Source organism: Nyctibius grandis, chromosome 6 (assembly GCF_013368605.1).
Source record: "Nyctibius grandis isolate bNycGra1 chromosome 6, bNycGra1.pri, whole genome shotgun sequence".
NCBI classification, from domain to species: Eukaryota; Metazoa; Chordata; class Aves; order Nyctibiiformes; family Nyctibiidae; genus Nyctibius; species Nyctibius grandis.
The window spans coordinates 13,418,603-13,446,331 of NC_090663.1; the positions used below are offsets into that span (position 1 = coordinate 13,418,603).

General features: G+C 39.2%; 1 protein-coding gene across 2 annotated transcripts; it reads right to left on the bottom strand.

The window, feature by feature from the left end:
- Nucleotides 1-27,729, bottom strand: MAN2B2 (mannosidase alpha class 2B member 2). Of its 2 annotated transcripts, none has more exons than XM_068403141.1 (19): nucleotides 27,539-27,729; nucleotides 25,413-25,559; nucleotides 20,648-20,753; nucleotides 18,069-18,241; nucleotides 16,822-16,937; nucleotides 15,643-15,820; nucleotides 13,421-13,619; nucleotides 11,130-11,320; nucleotides 10,337-10,523; nucleotides 9,282-9,415; nucleotides 7,249-7,505; nucleotides 5,093-5,284; nucleotides 3,934-4,186; nucleotides 3,718-3,828; nucleotides 3,415-3,607; nucleotides 2,601-2,756; nucleotides 2,118-2,230; nucleotides 1,105-1,222; nucleotides 1-236 (listed from the first exon to the last, which is right to left on the bottom strand). In XM_068403141.1, exons 1-19 carry the CDS (start codon nucleotides 27,668-27,670, stop codon nucleotides 142-144), a joined length of 3,051 nt encoding a protein of 1,016 aa, XP_068259242.1. In that variant the 5' UTR covers nucleotides 27,671-27,729; the 3' UTR covers nucleotides 1-141. The 2 variants fall into 2 exon arrangements, with proteins under 2 accessions (XP_068259242.1, XP_068259243.1); XM_068403142.1 differs by having other exon boundaries at nucleotides 27,498-27,580.

The window sequence follows — 27,729 nt, forward strand, 5'->3', positions numbered from 1 at the left end:
TTTAATTAAATTTAGAGTTTATTCCAAAACGACTATTCTTTTCATTAACTGCAGTAGAATGTTTTTCAAGATCATCACTCATGTCTTGAAACAAAAATTGGAAGCTATTATATATTCATTCCTGAAATACAATGTCAAACGTTATTGACCTTGGAAGTATACAAAGAAAGTCCTTATTTCCTTTGGGTGAACAGTTATCATACAGTTTTCTGAGGTCTCTGTACTGTTGGAGAACCCTGTAAAAACACAAAAACATTGGGAATTTATTCAAGAAGCAGCTTTACTCCAATGTACGTATTATTCCATCTCAACAGTTTTAACATATCCCTTCCTTGAAAGCTGGGGTTTGAGCAGATTCTCCTCCTTGAAGCTATGTATGGAGCCTAAGGTGCACCCATTCATTATATTAAAATATGCAACAATCCATCTACTTTTCACACTTTGACTCACACAGAAAACGTGAACGACTTTCTTCATCATGAGTAAACAGCAAGCAAGTTCCTAGCTGCAGGTCAAGCAGAGCTCTAAACTCCCACCTAGCCCAGCCCAAAACCTCTGCAAGCTTTTTACAAGGCACATATATGGATGTGACAGTGAGGCCAATGTCCAAGCTACTAACTGGAATGAGAAATGAAATGAGGTCACCCACAGCATTTGACTTGAGTGTCAGCCCTAACTTGAATCACATCCACACAGCCCTTTAAGCTGATTACAGTGGGGATTTTTAACTGCAGCTGTTTTTCTGCAGCACAGGCTTAAGCTTAGACTAACACAACTCATCAGCAGCTAACAAAATCAATCTGTGTCACAAGTGTGAATTCATAAAGTAGCCATTTCCATCTGGACAAAGATAACTCCAGAAAGATTTCAAGCTTTTTAACACTTTTAGGCAAAACAAGCCATCAGAGAAATACAGCAGTCTAGTACTTGCAGGGAATCTTTTCTAAATTTTACTGCTTGCAGGCTCTGCCAGATACTAGGTCTGTCATACAGAAGAACAATACATTCTTAATCTTGCAAATATTTTTATATTTTTAATTAGACCATTCATCAAGCTTCAACAGTCAACAACATTACAGACACCAACCACGTTATTCCACCTACCTTTGCCTGGATATTGTGCAGTCTTCCATTTCCACTGCTTCAGAGTGTTTACATCCCAGGTGCCGGTGAGTGATCGCTCTTCCACTAGCATCACCGATCCTAATCCCTTTAGCAAAGACTGTGAGTAAAGAAAATACAAGGAATCAAACCACAGTTTATTGAAAACAGCATCATGCTCACCGTTCTAGTACACAGACCAGAACAGAACTTTCATCTCTAGCACTGATCTGTTAAGCAGAGCAGTAGAGACTATAAAAATCTGCTAGGTCATGGAACATAAGGGCAACTACAGATTCACCAGGCTTCAAACTAAGAAGCTGAGGTGCTACAAGCTTCCTCTGTGTTGTAGCAAAGTTCAGAGCCTACTAATCTCTCCATTCAAGAGCTGAAACTCACACTGCACTTTTAAAAACAAACCCGAGAACCCTACACCTTGTTCCCCATGTTTCTGTCATCACAATCAAAATTTTGTATTTTAAAATAATAAACCCCTGCCACGTATCATAAAATAATGTACTGCTATATGAAAGATCAAATAAACAAGAAACTGAAAATACACAGTACATGATAGAAGTGACCGAAGTTTCAACAACTCGCAGAAATAAACTATAGAGGAAAAAAATGTCTGTTTCCTTTAATCCTGTCCCTATTTCATTAACTATAGGTACAACTTGCAATAACTAAAGAAACAGCAAAACAGATTCCCACTGTCTGCACTGGTTGAGGTACTGCAGGAAGTGTTACACAACCACGAGCTCAACAGAACCAGTCCTACAGATATTTATGCAGATCTTCATGCTGTGCCTATGGCAAATTCATCCGAAGTAACGGCTTCTGTGTTGCATAGCTGAGTAAAAATAAGACCTGCCTCCCTCTGAGGTTAAAGTTATACTAGTATTTTCATATCCACCTTTTGTGGAGTCTCTAGCACATGGGATGTTTCATTCCAGAACCAGTTCTCTCTGGAACAAAAACACCTCAAGTGGTATCCTGTCTCAAAGGATTCAATTTACCTTCAGATTTACTATCACAGGTTGAGACAGCACAGGATCCTCTCCAACTTCATACAAGTGCCTAATTCTTAGCAGGACACGGCTGAAGTCTGCATCACCTTGCGTCTGTTTACCTTTAAGAGAAAACAAAATGTGAACATTTTCTTACTTCAAAAATGAAACCAATTTTTCAAACTTTTTTTTTAATTTAGCTTTACACTCTCATAATTTGAACTTAATTCCCATTTTTTAAAATTAGCAAGAGGACTAACAGCAAGAAATACCCAGCTCCCACTGTTGACAGGAATGACACTAACAGGTATGACGAACTCATGCAGGAGCAATATTTTACTATTTGAGAAGAGCAATTATACAGTACAATTAACTTTCTTGATAGAGAAATTTAACACTGAATAAATGAAAGTACTAGCCATAGAAGACAGAAAGAAAAGAAAGCCAGCTGCTTTAAGTGTAACATCCAGTCACCCTTTTGAAAGCACCTACCCATGTGGATGCTGAGCACTTGCTCTGCATGATTAGAGCTGTATCTCCACCCTGGAATGCTCAGAGTCTGGAGATGAAGATTAGGTGGGAGAGTTACAGGTGAACCATGGACTGAATTCTGCTGAAGTTGTCTGGGTAGCTTTGGTTTATCTCCTCCTTGCAAAGTGAAACAAAGCAAATCTCAAACATCCATCACACACACAAGCCTGGACAGGGTAATGTGGAAGGGTAAAGAGATTTTTGCTTTTTCTACCAAGGCAGATGCAAAGCAGATGCTATGCTTTCTGCTCCAGGGTCTTCTGAGATACAAAGCAGAAAGCAGAATGATTTTAACTGCTGGAGAAGTATATTAGAGCTTTCCATAAAGCAAATTTCACTGCAGCTTGAAGTTGCTATTCCACTAGCAGGCTTCAGTTTTAGTTAAAAAGTCAAATAAATATTTTTAAAAGAATGACTCAAAAACGGTCATTAAGGACTCAACATCCAGGAAGCTGATATATGGTGCACTAGCTACTTTGCACTAATTCCCTGTGTGGACATTTTCTTCTCATTAGATGCTTTAAAATTTATTCTCATCTGAAAGCAGAGATAATTACATATCAAGACAAACATTTCATAAACTTGGACAACATCCATGTTTGAAATTAATGCAAAGTAATTAGCAGGCTCTAAATCTGCCTCCTAACTCACTGTATACTAACTTTGCCACACAGGAGGCTTGAAGTCTGCATTTACAAACTTCACAGCATAAATCAGAGCAAAATAAATAAGCCATTCAGATACTAAAGGCAGCACAGGAAACAGAATGACTCACCTGATAATGCTCCAAACATTACTACTGGCCTGTGTTCTAATGCCAGTCCACTTGTCCGATATAAAATATTGGTGACAGCCTTAGTTCCTAAAATAAGCCAAATCACAGGGCGAACCACTGAAGAGTCATTCAAAGTGAGATTGGAATCCAGGTCCCACTGAAGGTTGTTCCATAGTCTCCTGTGAAGCATCACCTATATTGGGAAGGTAAATGTCACAACAATAATCAGCCATCATGCTTTACTTATATTATCAGCAACCATGAAATTATGCACTCCTAGAAAAAAATATTTTTATATGTTACCTCCACTTGTCCATTTCCTTGACTTGAGACACCATGAGCTCTTTCTGCAAGCAGCATCAGCCTTGTGGTATCATCTTCAATGTAGGCAGTCTGGACCATAGGATAATAGTTCTGAAAACACACAGCAAATCATGCAGTGATAATATTAACTTAGGTAACAGTAATGGGGAAATAAGATAAGACACAACTGACGTTGGATTACACCTTTGTGCCTACCCGAGCCACTGCGTTGTTCACATATGCTTTGAATGGTCTCTTCTGAATCTGATATCCATTGTTGTCAGTGTAGAGCAGCTGCCTGGTGTTCAAATTCGTGCTTGTTCTTAGAACTGCTTCACGATTTAATTCCAAAGGCCCAACGCTGTATTCTTGCTCTATCCTATGGCAAAGCAACTTCCCATCGTAGCCTTCTGGTACTGTATACATCCTGGTATATACTGCATATATGTAATCCTGAGCAGTAACATTACTACAAAAATGAGAGGAAAGATATGCAGGGTTTATAAAGTGGAGCACTTGATCGGTTATGTCAAGACTTGCAAATCATTCATGATGTTATCCTACACACAGACAACTTTCTTGCCTGTTCTCTACGTATTTCATGTACGTGTACAATTATTTTTAATTTCATTTTAATTTTCAAGTGTACAGATATTCAGCTGGAGTAAATGATATCCTACAATTTTCTTTAGTGTTGGAAGTGTAAAGAGGACTCTTCATTTGATTAGACAGGCTCTTTCTCAAAAATAACAAAAAAATTTTAAATAATTATGACTCCCTAAGCAACACATTTACATTCTACAGAATACATGTCTTTTTCAATCTGGGCAACATTAATTTTGATACAAGAGTTTCACTGTTTTCCAAAAGACCTTCTCAGCTACAATCCTTGTACAATGCCATGGAAAGCAAAAGGCTTCAATCAAATAACCAGATTTAAAAGAGGGTGAAGGGGTTATAGACTAATAAAATTCTAACACAGAAAAGTAGCTAGTTCATCAGGGGGCAGAGTGTCCTTGTGTAGGATTCATTTCTCCTTTCTCTAATTTTTCTTGTAAGGAAGATATTCACAGTTACAAAAATGAACCATTATGTCCAAATTCCACCCATGTAAGAAGATGCTAGCTGCAATTTTCATTGAACTGTGTGGAACCAGGATCCCAACAGAAGCCACAGAAGAGAACTCCAAACAATCTTCACCTCCCTCCCTGCAGCAATATGTGCTATTTAAAAGAGGTGCTTCCTCAGCACTACATTTAGCAGATGCTTGCTAGTTCTTTTGTCTAAATCCTGAACAGTACACAGGGCTCACTGTTTAGGAGTAACTATACAGAATTAAACATTCCACTGAAGTGAAGCTGTAATGGTGTTGTACCTGTAGAAATATTGCCGTATCTCTGTCATCAAGTTTCCAGAAACCACTTCCAGTCCCACTGCTTTTGATACTGGAACAGCCGAAGCATTTGGGGCAAATAAGTAGTTATCCGAAATGGGTCCTTTCATCACGTCTCCATTCACATGGTACTCAAGGAACTCCTGGGTCAACTGGACGGTCTGGTTGGTCTCCCTGTGAATCCACAGAAGAGGAAAAATTATATTACTTACAAACACATTTTGTACGTAATAGATGCAAAGCTGAACTGCAACAGGAATGAGGCTGGGAATGTAAGAAAAGAAAAATTCTGTTTTCTCAAAGTGAATAACTGATTTTATAAGATTTAGGAAATGAGGACAGCAGAGAATTAAAGTGCTTCCCGTCAAGACATCTGTCAGTGCGTAAATAAATGGAGTTTCTATGTCATTTTATACTTTTGTAAAACAGAAATATCTTAAGACAGAAACAACATCTACAATAGCTCGCTGTTTTGATGTGAGAGTTGCTACAGGATCAAAAAACCACCCACTGCACAAAAATGAGGTACATTGCACCATATTAATGAATAATCAGTTCATTTAACTGACTTTGTAGCTAGGTAAATCGGCATGATCCAAGTTTCCGTATTTAACACTGGTAACAAATGCAATGGCAACAGAATAGCAAAATTCACACTAGCTCAGTACCTACTTCGTCTCCTCCTCTCTCCCCTGACGCTTACAGTTTAGCTATTCATGACTCCATATCACAGTCTCTGGGAAGTCATATGAAGGCAATTTAAGATGCTATTGCCCTCAGCTACCTGCTCTGCTCTGCTCCTCTTTTGGAGTCTTGCTGGCAAAACAGGAAAAATCACTCAGTCTGGCATATAAATTTAAACTGCCAACCATTTTAGCTAGCGTTAATACAGCGACCTACAAACTGTAATGACTGAGGAGCAAAACGTATACAAGCATTTCCAGTGCAGGGGCAGGACCTACAAGTTCTAACGGTTGTACCTAAACTTTATAAGGCTTCACAGTTGAAGATTCCATTTTTTTTTTAACCTTTCCTCCCATTCTGACCTGACACCTCACTCTTTCCCATTACTCCAAAGCAAACTTCCTGAAACTCAAATATTCTGGGCTAGCCTGAAGGCTTGTGAAGAAAGTGAACATCCCATTTCTCCTACATGATGAATTCCAGCTTTTGCTGCCTGCCACACAGGATGGAGAAAAATGGGATTTGAATTCAGATCTTTGTTCTTCCTCATTACATTTATTATTATATTCCTCACGGAATCTGAGAACAGTTAGGATCTGGAGGCACTTTGAGAAAGTACTTACTTGCTCCAGGGCTCTTAATTAAGGCACATCTATACTTTTAATGTGGATTTTAACTATACTGGACAACAAGTTCTTGCTCTAGAAGGCAGAATTATGAACAAAAACACAAAGGTGATAGACGTCTAGTAGTCACTAGCCCAGTGCCAAAGGAGTCAAATCTTTCATCAGCTCACAGCTGACAATCTGAATCCTGAGCAGGCAAAAAGCAGCACAGCTCCACTGAAGCTGAAGGAATTGGGCCCATTCACATCAGCCAAGAAAGACAATCTGCAGACCCCAAATCTCACCTTGATCTTATTTGTTCTTCCATTTTATTTGCCTGATTTAATAGAATAGCCTTAGTTAAATGTTTCACTTTAAAAAGTTTTGTAGTTTCCTAGCATAGAAACAGTGATACAGAACTTGCAAAACACTACTGATTAGTAAGAGAAAGCTCTTGCTTTATCACTTAAGGCTCATTGTATAGCCATAGTGTATGTGCTTACTTATTTATTTTTAACACAAACACACATTCACAACGCTCTTCAGTTTTAAAGTACAATGAGATTCTGCTGATCCACTAGTTAATACTGTGATATGTCATCTTAGACTGACTGCATGGTTAAACAGGGCAAGAACATTACAGAAATAGTATGGAATCACACCTAGGCTAGCGCTGATGTTTCCTGCAGAAAGGAGGACATGTGAACTGGAGATAAAGAAGAATAACTGTAAAGAATATTTTGTTAGTGAAGTCTCAGAATTAAGGCACATGATACAGTCCTTGGACTTATTTTTACAAAGGGTTTTACAGAATCTGAAATAGTATTAAAAACAAGCAGGCAATCTCACCTCTCTGTAATGCTGTGCATTAGATTTGTGTTTTGGTCAAACAAGACCTGGTAGCAGTTGTTAACCACAGGAAGCAACTGTCGACTTTGTTGATCTGCACGAGTTAGGTCTTTTCGCTTGTACTGGACTGATTGTCCAATAAATGCAGACTGCTTACCATTCAAGGGTTTAATGTTGTATTTTCTGTAGCTCAGACCACTTATTGCAACTAGAATATAGAGATCATAGGTAGAATGGGACCCCGCCGAGCTTTGAACCTGTACGTTAACATAGACAACAATGCTCCATTACAGAAAATTAATTAGCAAGGCAACTATCTTCAAATGTTGTAAGCCCTAAACTACAAAAATTAACTACTGCTTGAAAAATTAAGTTTCTAAACATGCCATTCTTATAATCCTCAATTATAATGTAGATCCGTGCTACTTTTAATTGGGAGTTTGGTGAACTTGGACTAAGCTTAGCCTTTCTGTGAAGGAAAGAGGGTCACTAAGCAACTTACAAAGTTAGATCTTGTTTTAATGTGAACATGGAATCATAGATCTTGATTTAAGATTGCATTGTGAAGTGTCTATATACAGAAATAACCACAAATTAAACTAATCAGTCAAATGACAGAAAAGAGACTGAAACATCAGGGAGGTGACTACTACAAGTATGAGAAAACTTGTGGCAAGAGTAGGAAGCATCCAGACGTGTCTCACCTTAAGCAAAGCACACGGAGAGCGGGGGTAGAAGCATGTGGCATAGTTTTGAACAGTAAACAGAACAACAGTGTTACTTAATACCAAAATACCTTAAACAACAGGAGTGTGTGATATAAATGTACTTTTGAACAGTACATACTGGAAGAAAAAGACCCCAAACCACCTTCTCATTATGGGTAAAGAGATTTCCTTTAGCCTCAAGTGACTATCCACATGCACATATGAGTAACGTCTAGCAAAAGAGAGAACAGACCAACTCTGGAACAGAGAACTTCGTCTTTTTAAAACACAGAATCACAGCTTGACTTCAGGGCATCCGAAATCCTGAGATAAATGCTTTAAATACATGTCAATCTCCTCCTTGTATGTTACAAGGCTAAAGTAATTCAGATGGTGGGACTTCTGGGAGGTAAGTGGCTGACAGATAAGCATGACTGTGTGCTATCCCAAGAGACCGATGGCTTCCAGATAAAGGCAGTATGGTCTTGCGCCATTGTCATGTATGTGTGCAGGAACAGGAGACAGCTGTTGTGTATCACTACCTGACTGCAACATGCCTTGATGCATGGCGATAGTCATAAGCCACAGATAACAGAAACTCCGTCTAGCTGGCAGAACTTGCTGAGCTATCCTGGCATCTCGGGGACAGAGGGGAGCATCTGGAATTGTGTCACGCCTCTTTAGGCCTTATGTGCAGGAGGCATTCCTACAGGTTTATCAAGCCATTGATGATGAGACACTCTCTACAACAGATGCTCCTGAGAAAGGCTAGGGCTAGCTTTCACTTGAGGCCACTTTCTTCTCTCCCAGGGAACAGCTGGCCTTGTCTTGGAGCTTGGCTATGACAGAATGATATGTCGTATGGCAGCTGACTGTCCCCAGTTTCTTTTGGGCTTGTAAATAAGACCTACATATTTCTTAAATCTCTTCTCCTCCCCAAGGTAATCTGTCGATTGTACAAACAGGACTGTCAATTGTAGGACAGGGCTTCAGCCAAAAAGGCTTTATTGGACACAGTGTTTTCTACAGACGGAAAAGCAGGAAGTGTCAGGTCACACACAGCAGGCATACGAAGGATAAACCAAACACGCTAGAAGAGCAGGAAGCCCTTCTGGACATTAAGACAAAAAAGTTCTAGTTGAGAGAACAGGTAAGTTAAGGGAAAAAAAAAATCACTTGAAGGAGGACTAGGAAAATGCCCGTTTGATCTAATACTTGTTTTCACTGTAATACTATATATTACCACACTTTGACAGGAGGCAGGATCAAGTCAGTGAAAACTGACAAGTGAAAGAAAAGCAACAGAAAGAAACAAAGCTGAAGTACCTGTGCTGGTACAGAATGTCCCAGTTCATCATATACACTCATTGCCGAGTGGCCGACAGAAACCATGACAAAGGTAGTGATGTTCCATGCCAGTGGATTATACACAACAATATACTGGTCAACGTCTGTAGCGCCTTTGTGCACACAAACAAAGCTATCAGTCACTAAAACTATGTATTTTTCAAATATGATATTAAAAAAGTATTTGAGAGATCTGTCTAGGTACAATCATCTTACAAAATTTCAACAAAAAACCCCACAGTAAAACATCATGATTGAAAAAAGGAAAACATTTTACAGTACTTCATAAAAGCCTCTTCTGCTTTATTCTTCCATTCTTTACCCAATAAAAGAGACTGTGTATTCAGAAAATGACACCTGAGTAGAATGTAAATGCATTTAGTGAAAATAAGCAGCTTACCACAACTCATTGTCATGCAGTATTAACTTTATCAGAGTTGTACAGAAGATCAAATGAGAAGCCTAATCTAAAAACAACCCTGTAAAAAACCAAATCAGTCTGTTGCGCAGCCCACGGCACTGCTTACATTTGACAGTTTAAGAAGTTTCCAAAGTAAAGATAAAAGGGAATGTACAGTCTTTAGAATAGACTCCTTAAAAATTCCTTTACATTTTTTACACAAGCTGGCAGTAGACTATAGCAAGAACATTTCTTAACTGTGACTGTGCTTCTTACTGTGTAGTCTTATGTTGCATAGTAAGGTTAGTTTAGTAATTACCCCGATCAGCACCTCTTCCTCCCCTCCATTATACAGTTGAGGTCTGAATCTGGGAGCCAGCTCTAATATGTGCACTGGGGCAGGGCTCTGCCAGACATCAGTTTAAAGGTCCTGGTTTCTGTTGCTTGAGATTTGAGAGCTCATAAATTCGTCTGAGTTTGCCTCAAGTCTAGCAGGTCTCATAAGGCAAACAGGATTTTCCAGCTGTGGTTCACAGAACTCTAGGCGGTACATAGCACGTTGATTGTTTTGGAGGAAAACACGAGCTTTCCTAAGTTAGCCTGAAAATTGGAAAAGCTGTGTTAAAAGAAGTACCTGGTATTCCTGAGTCTTTATTGTAAACAGACGAATAGACCTCTCCATTCTTCTTCACATTGTTCATGTCAAAGATAATGGAAGCCATTAGCTTCTTTACGTTGAACATTCCATACATCAAGTTATTCATATACATGTCCTTCACCTTGGGAGACTCTGTGCCTGTTATACCATCGTGGTGCTGGACCTTAAATTTAAGAGTAGTTTGAAAGGTCACAATGCAACAGGATGACAACTTCAGGTTTGCACTTGTACTAACATGGTCCACTAGCCTTTAGACATATAACTTAAAATAAGATTCACATTTTTCCAAATTGCTTAAATAGCAATTATTACCAGCAAAAGCACTGAGGCCTGTAAATGGTTAATGGTATGAGGCTGATCACTTCGCTGTTGAACTTTGAAGAAACAAATCTGTGCTTCCTCTTCTACCTTGCAGAAGTAAAAATTATCAGTAGGTTTCAGTTAGTTCAGTTTTTGTTTATTTTATAAATAATAAAACATTAAGAAAAGGAATTAATGTGCAAAGTTTGAAACCACATCTCTTTCATCAGCTGAAGAAAACATTTGCCAGTAATCATTTCTTGAATGCATGGCTAAGGGGCTGAAGTCATGTTTCAAGACAGTTTTTTTGAAAAACTGCTTTATTTTTACTTATGAGTTGCTAAAGGGGAAAGTTATTTCTAAAAGCATAAAAGCAACCTCAAGACACTCCAGCTGAAATGCTTAAGCAAAGTTTTGCCTTTGGGCAATAAACATTTTCATTTAAATTAAAAAATAGATCAATCTTTACCTCTGAAACTGCCCATCTAAGGCTCTGAAGTTGCTTTAAGGCTCTACATTTGCAAATAGAACTTGCTGGGTGTTTCCGGACATACTGTGTGAAAAAGGACTCTCCAGCATAAAGCAGCGAACTTGCTCTCCTTGCAACTCCTTTTAATGTGCTCCGAGAAGTGTAAAAACCAGTCCATGCTTGAAATGGCTCTGTTAAAAGTTGAACAGATTCAATGCATGTCAAAATACCATATCAGTTATCACTTATCTGTTATTTATTAGACTACTACTGTACAGCTTCTTACATGAAACCTGCTGTGGGTTTACACATCAGCCATCAAATGGAATAGTCATAAGCCCCACAAAGAAACACAGCCATAAACGTGCACTTTGGAAAACTACAATCTCTCCTACAGGCCTAGCAACATGACTGTAGATACAAAGCCATTACTGACTAAGTTAACCTGTTTGCAGAAATTTCTTCTTCGTGGATCTGCACAAAACAACTTTAGAAGCTTCACTGAAGCATATTTTATTACATATTAATAGAGAGAGTGGATTATGATCCTTGGTTACTGCTTGATACAAGCTCTCTATGTTCCCCCCTTTTAGTCAAAGGGATTTATCTTAAATTCCATTTCCTCAAAATGGAGTAGAAACAGTGATGTGATAACATGACTCTAAACTACTGCAGCACTTCAAACTACACCAAAAGATGCCCTCAAGCGGTCAGTGGAAAGTATTTCAACAGTTAATTTGTGCTAGTATGTTCCAGTATTCCACGGAGTAAACTACGAAAACAAATATTTGTTTTTTAAAACCTCCAAATCTCTACTTAGTGTCTTTTTTTGTTCTGGGGGGATTTTTTTTTTAATATACCACTGATAAATAGTTTTTCCAGAGAGAAGTTGCAGAAAGTGCTTTATAAAGCGCATATTTGCAACCGTAACAACCTGTTATCAGCCTAGGATCAAAGGCAACAATTAGAAAATGGGATCTTTTTCTCAAACACACCAGGACAAACTCTTTTTGGCCTGAAAAATGCTAGAAATTCAAACAGAATAAATTCCATTTCAGTTTTCAAGGTTACAAGCAGAAGAGTCACACACGCGTTCTAGCACAATACAATGAATGTAGAATAGAAAAAGGCAATACTTATACGGGACTTAAAACTTGAGTTTCTAAGGCATATGTCAAAAGTGACACTGAGCCCAGTAAATGACTCATAATAAAATGGCATAGAAAGAATGAGAGGATTAATCATCAAGAAGCAAAATAGTATGTGGGAGAAAGTGCACTCAAATCTATACTGCAATTGCAAGGCACAGTAAGCCGTTTGCGGAAGAGATTGCATCTGTGTGTGGGCACCCACCTGGAACATTGACGGTGCTGCTATTATGCAAGCTAATGGCAATTGTCTACTGCCTGTAAATTATGCCAAAAGAGTCAGGTAAGAGCCCAGATGTAAAAGGATATTAGCATTTAAAACTGGCAGTGCATTTATCAGCAAGTTGTTAGATATGACATGATCCCTAGAGGGAGGTGAGTGAGTAAGGGATCAGTCCATGCAATGATTCACAGGAAGCAATAGTTATTTTTATTAATTTAAAAGTTAACAGACACATTACAGAATACTGGACGTATAAGCTAAATTTGGGTCGTAATAGTCTGAGATACAAATCCACAGTGCCAAAAAATGTGATGCAGTAGTGGTAGCTACAGTTATATAGAAAGGTATTTTAATGATACCAATGGTATTTTAAAGATACTTCAGGCAATGAAACAAATTAATGACTTTAGAAACTGACAAGTTAGCTGTGTCTTCTCTCTGCGTACTTCGATATGAGGCCTAAAAGAGTAAATTCACTGTAACAGAACCTGGTTACTGCAGTATCCATACATTTCTTCAGGTCATTAAAAAAATTTGGATGACGTTACACACATGAATATACCTCGTGCTTGGCTTTCCTTTGCACTCTATTGTTATTCAAAGACACCAATACAAAACCCTCAAGTTCGATTTCTTGCCAAGTTTGCCTCTTTCTACAACTCTTTCTTTCAGGGTCTCTTCCTCCGCCCATTGTTTCCAATGGTCCCAAAGAAATATTGCAACCACTGCCCTACCATCTTTCTTATACAACTAAGCTGGGGTCAACTTGTCTATCTGATGATACTCAGTAGTGTAAATAAATGTCATAAGGAGATGGTGTTTTTCCTCTTACTTTATTTCTCATTTTCTCAATTTCCTTTTATTAAAATTTTAAATATGTACATTTGAGGCAGACATTATGCAGCTGTGAACTTAATTACCTGTTGAATATGGAAGAAAGTCTTGAGAGTCGTGAATTTCCCATGTAAGATTTCTGCTATATACTGCTTGGAAGTAATCACCAACAGTGGCATACTGGACAGTCACTCCAAACTCATCAGAATGCTTGTTAATATAATCCAACAACAGGTCCATGTTGGAGTACTGAACAGATGCATTAAAGAACTGTTTGTCACAGCCCTGAAATTCCAAAAACAGAACAGCCGAATTACTTTGGGTCATGTAATTTAGAAGGTTCTTTTTCAACACTAGTCTATGTCAAAGTAGTATTTCTTTTGATCTTGACTCCCCATATAAAAGTTATGTGTTACAAAATGTCATGAAGGGTAGGGTTATTTGCACAGATCAGCTGATAATCAGCCAGCATTACAGACAGGGAGAAGTGTGTTGACACACCATATTGTGCAAGAGCATGAAATTCCGTGGTAGCAATTGGAAAATGCATGCATACATGCCTGGAAGGGTGACCTTTGTTTCTTTTCACGCTGCATTTCTCCCACTTAGCAGAAAATAAGGATGTTCTTATTTTCTGGTCTTCAGCATGCTTACAGCTTTAGGAAGTGTTGAGAACATGATGTGAAACTAAACAATCTGGACAGAGATCCCTGTAGTACAAATGTCACACAACGTGTTGCTGATGCCCCATCACCACAGTAGACTATAGTACTTCTGATGCTCATCCAAATAGTTAAGAGAGGTGATACACTGTGTATTAAAGCCTTTTTTTTTTGAGCATGCTTGCACAACTTCTGCCTTCTGTTGAAGGGATCTCAATACATACTATCTGCGCATACAAACATTTAAAAAAAGACATAACTAATCATGCTGTTGTGCTATGGCCTCTAGAGAGGCAATTTTGAACTTTTACACTGCCCCACAGCCCAATGCATCCTCCTGCACAACTAGGTGCTTCAGATCATGAAGGAACTCTTGTTTGTCCATATAACTCATCACAAAAGTGCCAATGGTCTAGATGTGAGGTCTGACCTTAAATGGGAAGGTGTGTATTTTCTGATTTTTTAACTGAAGGAAAAAAATATATCCAAGTACTCCAAACTATTTGCAATTACGAAAAAATAGCAAAGCTTAGCTATAGAGGTATCCGTATATCTATTTCTCTCTACTTTTTTACATAGCAGTATGAATGAGTAACAAACTTTTATTACTTTGGTTAAAGCTCATTATCACAAGCACACAAATCAAGAAGTCAGGGACTGAAATTTTCTTATATTACTGCAAAACTGCACGTTTGGATCTAGACATTTGGAATTTATTTGTACTATTGTAAACTCCCTCCTCTCCATTCCAGCAAAACTTTCACTATAGTACTACTACAGAGTATTATATCCCTCTTCCCTCCTTACCCTCTACGAAAAAAAATTCAATATAAGCAACAGTGTCAGAAAGACAGGTGAAAAACAAATCAGTGACTCAAAGCTGCATCAGTCAGAAAATGTTTGTTCTCTTTGCAACAACAGGTATTGCGGTGAAACAGCCACCTTAAGAACACGCATCACCCTTTAATGTTGTGATGATGAGACCCACAGCATTCATCAAAACTCAAAAACACACTGTACACTCAGTTTAGAAAAAGTTATTCTTTTCTAAGGACTTAAAAATAGCGAGAGCATATCAGTGCTATGTGTACATGCAGGATGTAATTAACACAGCATATTGCTGAAAAAAAGTGTTTGGATGACCAAGCTGGGATAGGCTTATGTTTCTAACTAAAATAGAAAGACTTGTATAAGAAAATGATTACACATCAGTTAGAAAAGACGTTGTCTACCTAATGTGTAATACATTTTCTTGTAACGCTATCATTTTTGTTAACATAGTTATGTTGTGCTAAGCAGTTTTGTAAAGAAATCATTTAAATAGACAAAAGGAGAAGAAAAAAGGAAGCAATATTGCAATATATAGTTTCACAAGAGGTTATCTTCACAATTTTGTCACATTTCTTTCTATATAAAGTAGGATGGAAGACTCTGTAGACATCTGGCAGACTGTACAAGGAAGTTCTAGTATTTAAAAATCATTACTAATCATACATTTCAGCCCTACTTATTAGAAAAACACTTTACTGACGTGTGGTTTGTACCTGCATTTTTGCAGTACATACTGTAGCAAAGTACCATCTACGTACTGTTCATACTGTAAGTGTACTTGCCAATTCTAAAGCAAATGCTGATCATGCACTTACCCAGGGCCACAAAACATCACTTGTTCGGAACCAGGTTGCTCTCTCCTTAATGTTTGCCACCATGGTTTGTGCATACTGATGGATATTAGTATCTGTAACAGGGAGACTCATGTTTGGATAAACACCATCTTTTGGTGGATCTGGGAAAGTTGCAAATCCATTCCAATAAAATCCTGATCTAAGTAGAAGGAGAAAGCAATAAGCTATGAACAGGATTTGTTCAACTGGGAAAAACACATCAAAAGGTGGTGGGATAAAATGCAGACACGCAGGGAATAGGAAGCAAAAAAATTCAGTTTATATTCATTGCTAGTATTTAGGTTTTAGTGTTTATTTAGGGGTGGAGGTAGAGGGAAGGTTGCCCAGTTTTCTTTTTGCACTGTGCAACTTTCCAAGTCCCTGCTGCTTGCTGGCATAGAACAAAGAAATCGCAGGACAAACCATCAAGCTTTGTAACAATGAGGATGCTCCCCCAAGTAGACTTCGGTTACAAAGAGTATTTTACTGGATAAGCCAGTGAGCAAAAAAGAAAGTTTTCAAAAGCTCTCAGATTTTTTCACAAAGTGAATGGAAAATTTTAGTCACTTTAGTTTATACACAGATAATACATGCAATCTCAGCCCAATATAATGCTGAAAATCTCCCACAGAAAATCAATTAGCAATAGCCAAGTACATACTGAGTTCCTGGAGTTTTTAAATCTTAACTTTCCAGGCAGAGAAACAAAAACCCAGTCCTGCTTTGGACATTTTCTTTTTAGGGCAATTGGTTTGTTTCACATTTGTAGTCTATAATTTTTTATAAGGACTGACATGATATATATATATATGTTGACGAAAGCTGTACTTGTCTTCCAAGCCTCCTGGTGCTAGAAAACACTATTTTTAAAGTCTGTCAATATTTTGAAGTATTTTTGATGCCTGTCAGTAGTAAGTGTCACCTTTGAGCATTCAATTGGTAGGTACTAAGAAAACTTCATGTATTATGGTGGGTAGCTGGGGCTGCTTAATAATTCTGACTCACATCTACAGAGTCTAGACATCTCCTTGACCTACTGCAGGTCAGGAGAAAGCAGCAGAATACTGTTGAAAGAAAACAGTCAAAGAAAATGCTCAAACTCCAACAATACAAACTCTCAGAAGTGATCAATATTTTTGCCTATTTGGGAAATCTTCAGACCTGTTTGAAAAAGGTATTTGCGATGGGGTACAGTAGCTGTACTGATCCATAACATGGGTGAAGATCTCCTGTCTTTCAGATAAGGAAGGAGAGCCCTGCCATACAAACTGAAGCTTCTGGAAAACAAAAAAGGTAAAGAAACCATTACCCTTGATGACAAGCACAGAAATACCATCATTAACAACTTAAGACTTCAGAGTGCCCATCTTACTTTTCACCACTTGTAATACTTTACGTGCTTTTACTTAAGACCAGCCAATGGTACCCTAAGCAAGGTCACATACTATACATAGGAGGCTATAGTGTTGCCTCTTTCTATTTGAATTGATGGAGAAGGAGAGGAGTCAGCACACTGCCAGCATACTGCTAAAATCCAGGTGTAAGCCTAGCTTATCATAGGCATTACACCTCACTTGTTTCAGTGGAAGTTGAACGCCTATAAGCTAGGAAAGATCCAGATGTAGTCTGGATTGCACTGTAGTCAGTGGGAATCAATGTTTAAATGAACTGAAACAGAATTTTTACAGTTCTGGAAGCCTCTAGACTGTCAGGTGCCAGAAAAAAAATTAGATAGGAAAAAGATTGTCAAAAGCTCATAAAAGATTTTAGCAGAAAAGAAGTATCGCAATTCACTGCAAACATAAGGTGGTAGGTTCTGGCTTCACCAAATTCAACAGGAATTCTTTCATTTTCTTCAGAGATGCTTGAGTTTCACCCAAGATTCACTTGTGTGAGAGAAGGCAAAACATGAAACAAAAACTGAATTCAGAAAAAAAATGATTAGCTGCCACCCTAACTGACCTAGTGTTATCACTTCTACAGGCACAAATAAATGTTCCAAGCATTACAACGACCATGCCCAAACATACACACTACACAACAGGCTACAAAAAAAACCCCATATCTAAGATTTTTCTCAAGGGAAGCTGAAACCCATTCTAAATGCCTCCACTTCCAACACTCCTAATTCAATGTCCACTTAGGCCTTGTCCAACTGCCCACATTTTGTGTCTTCTTCAAGCTACACTATATTTTATCCTTGACCAGTAAGTCATGAAGACATTACTGACCATGTTACATGGATTCAATATATTTCACTATTACCACATGCAATCAATGTGTCACTTTTAGAGAAGAAATACCTACATTTTCTTGCACAGATCAGAGGGATGCTTATCTTAATGTCATGGTTTAGGTTACTGGAAGTAGAGGCTGGCAATGGGTTCCATTCCTAAGGGTATTTTTACCTTGTTTTTCTGCATGTCAGCCTTCAGATCATAGTCAATCCGAGAAATAAGATGAGCATTAAAACCAGCCAGAGCAAAAAGAGTTGGTGTTGTAGCTGAAGCTCCAAAAGGATCAACATGCCAAGAAAACTGGGGCCTGATCCCAAACGTTTCATACAAAAATCCATGGCCTTCTGCAAAGCAAAATTTGTTTATGTTAGGAACACTTTTACAGTTCATTTTATATATTTAATAGGCATATAGCATTACAGATAAACATTTCAAGTATAGCTCTTTGTTGCAGTTTTCCAAAGCATTTAAAGTTTCAGGAATGTAATGATTCACAGCAGAAAGTTTCACACTGACAATATTTATTTTGCTATGCCAAGTATAATGTATTAACACCGTAAAAGATGAATAACAAAAAGGAATTATGATTAGGCCTGAGAAAAAATACTTATAAATTAGGTTAAGGCTAATAGCCAGGTTGCGCTCTGCATGAAAACAATGAGCTGGGTTTTAGTTTGTGTTTGCTCAAATCATACCACACATTCCGAGAAAATTTCAGTCTCGTATCAATGACAAAGGGACAGGGAAGCCATCCAGTAAACAAAACTAATATGAATATGATCCTCAACCATAAAAAAGAAAAAAGCCAAAGGTTAATAGCAATTTTGATACAAGATGTTATTTACAACCAATGTTCTTAATTTTGTAATGAAATCAGTTTCAAAAAAAACCACCCAAGCCAGAAAGACCAGACAATAGAATAAACTCAGACAAACCATTTAAATGAAAGTAAAATAACCAGCTAAGCCGTAGATTTTATTCAGAACTCCAGTATATTGCACCAGATCATCATAATAAAAAAAAAAAAATGCAGATCTTCATTTTATAGTTCTGAAATTGTGCTCAGAACTATTTGAAAATACAACCATATCTTCCCCATTTTGGACTAACTCCATTCCAAATTTTAATATCATATTTGAATAACTGAGATTGCAAGGCATTCTCTTTTCACTTCATCTTTCCCATGGTTAATGTCTTCTCTAGTGAAAATATTCACAATGTCTTTATTTTCACTCTTCTGACTGAAGCACATTTTAGGAAGAGTTTGCTAGGCTTGTCCAAAACACAGCTGGCTGGACAGATATGAGAAGACATGAAATGTAGACCCCAAATGTCTGCACTGGCTTTGTCTTCTCAAGACGAACTCCACACACAATGCAAGGATACATTTTTTGTTTGTATGTACTCATACTTAAACCGAGCAGAGTGCTTTCAGGAAAATAAATGGGAATTTTAAAATATATTAATACTTTTGTTCCTGCTGAATAAACTACCAAACTTGATTTTTCTTTAAAAAAAAATGTTTATACACAGGATGAAATATTAAATTAGAAGTAATGTTCTTTGCAGCTAACTCCAATGAAAGAAAAAGCTGTATTTGCATTTAACAAAAGGACTCTTCAGCCAGTATTAGTGTTTTCTTTAGAGAAGTCCTGGGTTCAGTGTATGAAGCTCATATAACAACCTTTAAACACAGGAGTCAGATGAGACAAAAAAAAAAAGTAAATGTTCATTCCCTCTCCTCCTCTTGGTCAGAGTGTCATGTGGTGACTCATTGAGATGCAAAAGCAGCTGCTACCCCTGTGCTCCTGGTAAACACTGACAAGCAAAGAACAAGGCCAGTGGTGCTGCCCAGTCAGATCCAGCAAATAATAAGTGTTTTCTGACCCTTTACTCTCCCATGTAGAAAGCTGCCCAGAATATAGTCCTGAAACAGGCAGGGCTGATATCAGCCATGACAGACAGCTGGTGCCAATACATCTCCTCCCACCCCAAAAAACCATGCTACTCTCTCATGGCATGTTATAGGCATCTATAGCACAGTGGTGGCATAATTTATCCTGTTCTTTTTTTTTCATTAACCAGATGGAGATAAACCTAAATACCTGAAAACTCTTTAAACCATTAGATGGAGAGGTGTAACATACAAATGGCTGGAAGCAGAAGCTAGAAGATTAAAATGGGAAATAGTGCATCTCTTGGAAATATGCACCTATTTCTAACAGAGGCTGCTGATAACGATTACAAATGGGAGTTTCTTCATTACGCAAGACTTTCAACTAAGTTCAGATGACTTCAGTGACATTCTACAGCCCACGTTCTGCAGAAGACTTTGCCTAAACAATACAACCTCCCCACAGTCTGAATTGCAACCAAGTATTTTCTTCCAGAGTGTTTCATACCCTCAATTTCACCCTATCTATCTTCCCAGGAACTTAAGCTCTCAAACACACACAGACACACAAAAGGCCTCTGCTCCAAAGGAGTTTACAGTATAATGACATCAATTAAACTGTAAGCCAGCTTTCAGTAACCCTTCTGCTTACTGCAGAACTGTTGTGTGGAGGGGTTTTTTTAAGCAAAGATTTTTATACCGATGACTCACAGGCAAGTAAAAAATACAAGATGCTTTAATCAGTTCCTAAAGAGTAAGAAGGTAACAGCAAACTTGGGGTGGAGAAATGAAAAACAAACAAAACCCACCAAGGACATAACAACAAAAAATAAAAGTTAAATGCAAATATGCATACCCGTCAACTGTAAAATCTGATCATCAATTAGTGTCACAGCTTCATCATGCATCACTTGCCCTCCAATGACAAATTCCAGTCGTCCCTCCTGAAGCAACTGATGGACCTACGATATTGAAATGAAGAAAGAGAACATAAACATCATTTCAGTCTTATCCAAAAAAGGCTGCAAATTCATTTCAGATCACAGCACATTACCTAGACGCAACACTTGTCAAGAAGGCATCCAGGACAAAAGTGGGATAAAAGGATGTCTGTACTGAACACTATCAAAAAGAGAAGAAGGCGAAAAAAGCATACTAAAGCGCTGCACAGCGCACTGATTTACCCAGCTTACACTGAAACCAGGTAGCAGGCACAAAGGATGCACTGCCAGGTAGACCCTGATCTTCTGGTGTTTCTCAGTAGGGTTGTTACTGTGTCTTTATACTGTCTAAACACCAGACTTGTCCCCATACACTGCACTGGCAGCAGCCTAGGATCCTGCCTCCAGGCAACTAGAGCTGGAGGATTAAAACAGAAGATACTAGTGCTTCTCCCAAAGTCTTCCTCCTGCTGCATCTGGGTGGCTGGATGAGAGAGCAGTATGGAAACTCATACAAGCAGCAATGGCCAGGGTCCCAGGGTTTCCTTTAGTCTACTACCTCTGTAACAGTTTGGAGACCAAAATCTGTGGGATCCAGGAGGGAGACAGAGTGTGCCATCACATCATGGCCACAAACACATCCCTTCTACTCTGTATGCTTCTACCCTGCCTTCAGAGCATGGGCAGGTTGCTCAACTTGTGAGAGACAGACTGCTTTATTGATAAACAGTTATTCCATATGTAGCAGGTTTGCCTGCCTGATAAACCCACTGCTAACCTTCATTTCTGGTCTCTTTCTTCTAGATTAAAAACTGCCAATATATTACAACCTGTTAGACCTGTTCAACCACTCAAGGTTTTTCTGGTTTTTGTCTTTTTAATTTCAGCCACTAGAAACAACAAGTAGGCTGACAAGTACAACTTCCAGCAAATGTGCTGGATGAAGTGGGGGGTGGTGTTTGGTGGAAGAGAATAACAGTCTGTGTCCCCTTCTAGAAGCGTTAGGGAGTCTTCTGTTTTTATTATAGTTACTTCACTACCTAGAACTTCAAAGATACCTCAAACTGCCAACAACTAAAGTTTGTATAAATATGTATTTTAATCTCCACTTTTTTTTTTAAATCTGTCATGTAGGATGCCAAATGCAGAGCTATTATGTTTATTACCCCAGGAACTTTCAGTGAATGCCCCTGTGTCTGCTCAGACACTATGCCAGATTGTCAATTTTGATTATAATCATTTCTCTCGTTCACAATGTTGTGAAAACGCTTCAGGGCTCAGCATTCATAAATTAGTTCCAGCCGACTGTGGTGACTGATTAGCATGCTGGGAGACCAGATAACTGATATCTGGTGTCAACATAGAACTGGCCCTGACCTACATGAAAAGCATCTGTGGCTATTATTCCCCATTTCGATGGATGTCCAAAAAAAGATACCTCTGATCCAAACTTTAGGCTGTGGAAACGTTTTTTTAATATAAGTTTTGTGGAACCACTGAAAACACAAGAAAAATAATTCAAGTAATTTACATAATAGCCAATCCTAGAAAAAAAAAGAAAATATCTCTCATGACAAGCACTCTTGCTGACCAGAACTGGGCAAAAGGAAGGAGGAACTGAGCAAACAGACATAGCAGGTACTACAAGCAGCAGGCTGCTACAATAGTAGAACATATCTGTGGTCCTTGGGACAACTACTACATCAACTCACCCCTACAAACCAGACAGAAGTGGCTACATATCTTTTTTCCCCTAGTTAAAACACCCAGACATCAAGTTAGGGTAAGGTGATAGGAATAGTTCACACAAGAAAATACCATGAAAATAACATGCATTGAGAACTAAGAGGTTCATATCTGGCTGAATAGTGCTGCAATACATTTCACTCCTATATATTCTCTTGTCTGAAGTGTAAAATCAGCTTCAGTACCTAGGCCATACCTGTTACTAGTTTTTAATGCTGCCTCTCTAATCCACAGCAAACATTCCAAAAGAAACTAGAATTAAATCCTGTATTCCACGCAAAATACTAAATTAAGAAAAAAAAATGGCAAAAGTAAAACCAGAGAGCCTGTACTACAGAAAATCACAGAATCACAGAATCAGCCAGGTTGGAAGAGACCTCTGGGATCATCGAGTCCAACCGTTGCCCTGACACCACCACAACAACTAGACCATGGCACTAAGTGCCATGTCCAGGCTTTTCTTAAACACATCCAGAGATGGTGACTCCACCACCTCCCTGGGCAGCCCATTCCAATGTCTAATAACCCTTTCTGTAAAGAAATTCTTCCTAATGGCCAACCTGAACCTCCCCTGGCGAAGCTTGAGGCTGTGTCCTCTTGTCCTATCGCTAGTTGCCCGGGAGAAGAGGCCAACTCCCACTTCACTACAACCTCCCTTCAGGTAGTTGTAGACTGCAATAAGGTCACCTCTGAGCCTCCTCTTCTCCAGGCTAAACAAACCCAGCTCCCTCAGCCGTTCCTCGTAGGTCAGACCCTCCAGACCCTTCACCAGCTTGGTCACCCTCCTCTGGACTCGCTCCAACACCTCAACATCTGTCTTGAAGTGCGGGGCCCAGAACTGAACACAGTACTCAAGGCGCGGCCTCACCAGTGCCGAGTACAGAGGGACGATCACTTCCCTAGACCGGCTGGCTACACTATTCCTAAGAGAGGCCAGGATGCCATTGGCCTTCTTGGCCACCTGGGCACACTGCTGGCTCATGTTTAGCCGGCTGTCGATCAGCACACCCAGGTCTCTTTCCGCTGGGCCGCTTTCTAACCACTCTTCCCCCAGCCTGTAGCGCTGCATGGGGTTGTTGTGGCCCAAGTGTAAGACCCGGCACTTGTTCTTGTTGAACCTCATGCCACTGGTCTCGGCCCATCTATCTAACCTGTCCAGATCCCTCTGTACGGCCTTCCTACCCTCCAGCAGATCGACACTCCCACCCAGCTTGGTGTCATCTGCAAATTTGCTGAGGGTGCACTCAATCCCTACGTCTAGATCATCTATAAAGGTACTGAACAGCACTGGCCCCAGAACTGAGCCCTGGGGAACACCGCTAGTGTGGTGTCACTCTATCATTACTGGTAGAGTTCAAGTGGAAAAAGCAGGACAGTAACGAGAGTGACCTAATTTCAGGGCCCAATATTTGCAACTTGCTAATGTTAAAAACATGTCACTTATCAGCAAGCATCATAGCTCTTAAATATTATTAGAGATTAAATGTTTGACACACAGGTTTAAGAGGAATTTGGCTTTAATCATTTTAATTTTCAGAGAAGCAACTATAAAGGAACTAGAAACCTGACTAAAAATGCGTAAAAGCAACAATTATCAGTAATTAGGCCAGGAAATTAAAGGCTGAATCGTGTGTACAAGTGTACATGTGTGACTACTGAGGTCAAATGTGATACACATTTACTCTTCAGTATTCCACATAATAGCAAGAATAGATACTAGAAACATGGGCCTTTACTTTACAGTAAATGTACAGCAGCATAACATCCTTGAAACTTACCTTAGAAAGTGGAGTACTCTTCTGCCCCTGCACAAAGTAGTTCCTATGCTATTTTATTTAATTCCCTCACCCCAGACTTACAGTACAGTTATCTAATTATAGGACAAGAAAATTGTCCTGCAACAGGCAAGTATGGGCAAAGTACCCACACAAAAACACTGAACTGCCTATATACAGCAAAACCTCTCATGCAAAGGTCAGGTGCACACAGGTTGTAAGCTGTTATTTAAATACTAAACGTTACAGAAAACTCAGAATTTAGTGAAGGACTAGGTTAAAAAAAACAGACAAGAGGTGTCTTTTTTACATGATGCTTTAAACATCTAGCACTTTAAACAAACTCAAATGTAAAGTACTGCAAGTAATATGCTGCTGTCGGCTGGACCCTGGCAACAAAACACCATGGAGTTCTGAGTGAGTACCTATGGGAAGCTGCACCTGTATATCCTCTGGTTTTAGGGTCCAAAACTTAAATATCTTGCACTGCAATGCAACACATGACCAGCTGCTGGGCTACCAGCCCAGTCTTTGATTTCAGCATGTTTGTTTCATGCCAGAGGAAAGAAGAAATGACAAATAAAACTTAATGTCTTCACCAGGAAAAAAACAAACCTCAGATCAAAGCTTTAAAGACTGAAAGCGATCTCAGCTTATAAACAAACAAACTCAAGAAACAGTTGTTGCTGTTGAATCTACAGTCACCTCTTTGCTGCATTAATCTTGTTCACAAACGGCAGGTTTTTGAGCAGTACTTAACTGGAAAGGAAAAAAGTGTCCTTCTTGTAAGCAGTGTTAGGCAGCAGTTTATAAGCTTCAAATGTTTAACAGATATTGGTGCAGGCTCTTTCAGAATCACCCACATCTTATACTAGCATGCCCCCAAATAAGAAAGTCACCAATGAAACAAGAACTGTAAAGTGTAAAGATTCTTGAGTGCAAAGGTTACTGCCTCCTACCGCTCTAATCTATAGCTGGGGTTTTAACCTCTTGCAACTGCCTTTAGAGTTACGGTCCTTTCATAAGAAGTATCAGATTCAGAAACAGCTTGCACAAGACCTGGGTAAAAAGCAAATGGTGAAGTACTTTGCCCCTCTTCACCCCCTGATAAGAGCATGGATTCTTTGTTAGCAGGAAGTATGGCTCTAGTACAACTTACCTGCTGCTTGTGCGTATCTGTGGCTACTGCATCCCACCAGAGTCGAAAGAATTCCTGCTCCACAGCAATAAATTTGCGCTGCTTTCCTTTCATTAGCTCTTCTACAACAGATGTGTAGACATTTGCTGCATAAGCGTGCATACTTTCCTGAAAAAAAAAATGTAGAAAATAAACTCTGTTTTGCCTATGTTAGATGGGCTGGTTTGAACACTCTGGGCTTGAGAAGAGAGAGAGCAAAAACCTCACATTTGTTGCACACTTCCTTTGTACACTCAGAAAGACTAGTTCTCTTTGATTATGTACAGCTTGTGGGCCCTTCTGCTCCAAAATACATCCTCTGACTGGGGACCTCACGTGTAGATCATGGTGTAGCTTCCCCCAAGACCTGCAGACACCAATACCATCTTTCTTTTTGATGTTCTGGGAACAGCTCACCCTGTCCCTCATTGCTTACCTTAAATCAACAACACCATAAATGACAAGACTTTGCACCAACACAGCTTAAAAACCCACATGCACACTTTATTCTTCCATTTCTGCTCTTCTTCTGATGTCCTGAATTATCAGAATTGTTTTTTCAGAGCAAGTATGACTCTGTGCTGCAGGTGTGCCTTGCCAGTATAATACAGTGATATATATACATAACATAAATCTAACTATTATGGCCCTAGAAGTTTCAGTCATGAAAAATAACTCCATTCTGCTTGATGATTTAGGATAAAGTAAAATCAAACTGGCAAAAGACTCCTAGAACAAGTTTGACTGTTGACGCAGAATCATCCAGAATCTGTGCATCTGTCCTGTCTATGTCTATCCTATCTAAAGCATCTTGCATTCCAGAGTGAGGCCTCTGGATTTTATTGGAATGCAAATATGACAGCTGTATCCATCAAATAACCTATCACATGGTTATATCCTATACTATGGTGTCAAATGAACAATATCATGTTAATTTTAAAATTGTGCACATGAAGATATTTTGTGTACACTTATCCTTGCCAGAACAGCTTCTGCTGACCAGATCCAGTCTTCTATCCTTTACTTAATTTCAAAGTGATATAGTAAGATACATCAGTGAGATGCCACATCTCACATAAGTTATGGTACCACTGCTATCATCAGATTGCAGCAGATAGCTTTCTTTGAGAGGGGAAAAAAAAAGTTTTATTATACTCCAATGCTAGAATTCTCCATCAATACTATAATTTCCAGCACACAATGAAGATTGCTGTTCTGATATAATAAATGCTTATTTTTTACATTATAAATGGAGAAATGAAACACTAAAAAAATAGTAGGTTGTCAGTCATAAGTGAAACCTACTAACTAAGCAAACCAAAAACGTGAAATAGGTTGGGATCACATTAGTATCCCACACAGAGTTACCTTCAGGTTTCACTTTACTACAGAAACATTTGAAAGGATCCACGGTAGCCTGTGTGATTTTTGACTCCAGGAATTGCTGATGCTTGTGATTTAATAGTGGAGGAACTGAAACTTCAAGCAATTGCATCTTCTCTAAAAAAAACATTGTGTTTCACTTCTCTCAGAGATCTTTGACCACTGACCCAAAATAAAAATTAGTTTTGTGTTCTCTCATGCAATTTCTAAGTAGGAGTTTGAAGTATTAAAGGAGAAATTCACTAGTCTTTCCTAAAAAGGGAAGACAAAATACATGCACAGCAGAGAACGCTCCGTGAGCCATTCACTCTTTTTTATTACAGTTACTCTTAAACAACTGATGCCACATCACTCTAGCAAGTGAATTGTCCACAGCACCTTTCACATAAACGAAAGAAATTAATACTAATGAAGAATAATTCAGGATTTTGACTAACGAATATAAAAGGTATTAATGCCCCACCTGATTTATTTTGCTGTACAGGTCATTTATTTAGCAAAAATTACTTTGCTGCTACACTTCCGCAGCACTAGGCCCCAACCCCACCCCAGCCACCGAGGACCCGGGATCCCGCTCTCCTCTCAGACAGAGTTTTCCTGGGGTTCTGGCTTAGTAACAAGCTAAACAAAAAGGCCAAGAAAACCCGCCACATAATCAAAGCGCACCATCGGATTGAAGATTACCCGTTATCCACCCGGCCGGCCTCGCTCCGCGGGGGGCCCACCTGCACCGTGTAAATCCAGCCGACGTCCATGTGGCTGTGGGCGACCACGAAAGCCCGCAGCTGCCCCCGGCCGCCGGCCCGCGGGGGGAGGCCGAAGAGCAGGAGCAGGAGGAGGACGATCGGGGGGCCCATGGCGGCTCCGCGGCTCCCGCCGCACTTCCGCGTCCCGCGTCCCGCCTCCCGGCACGGCG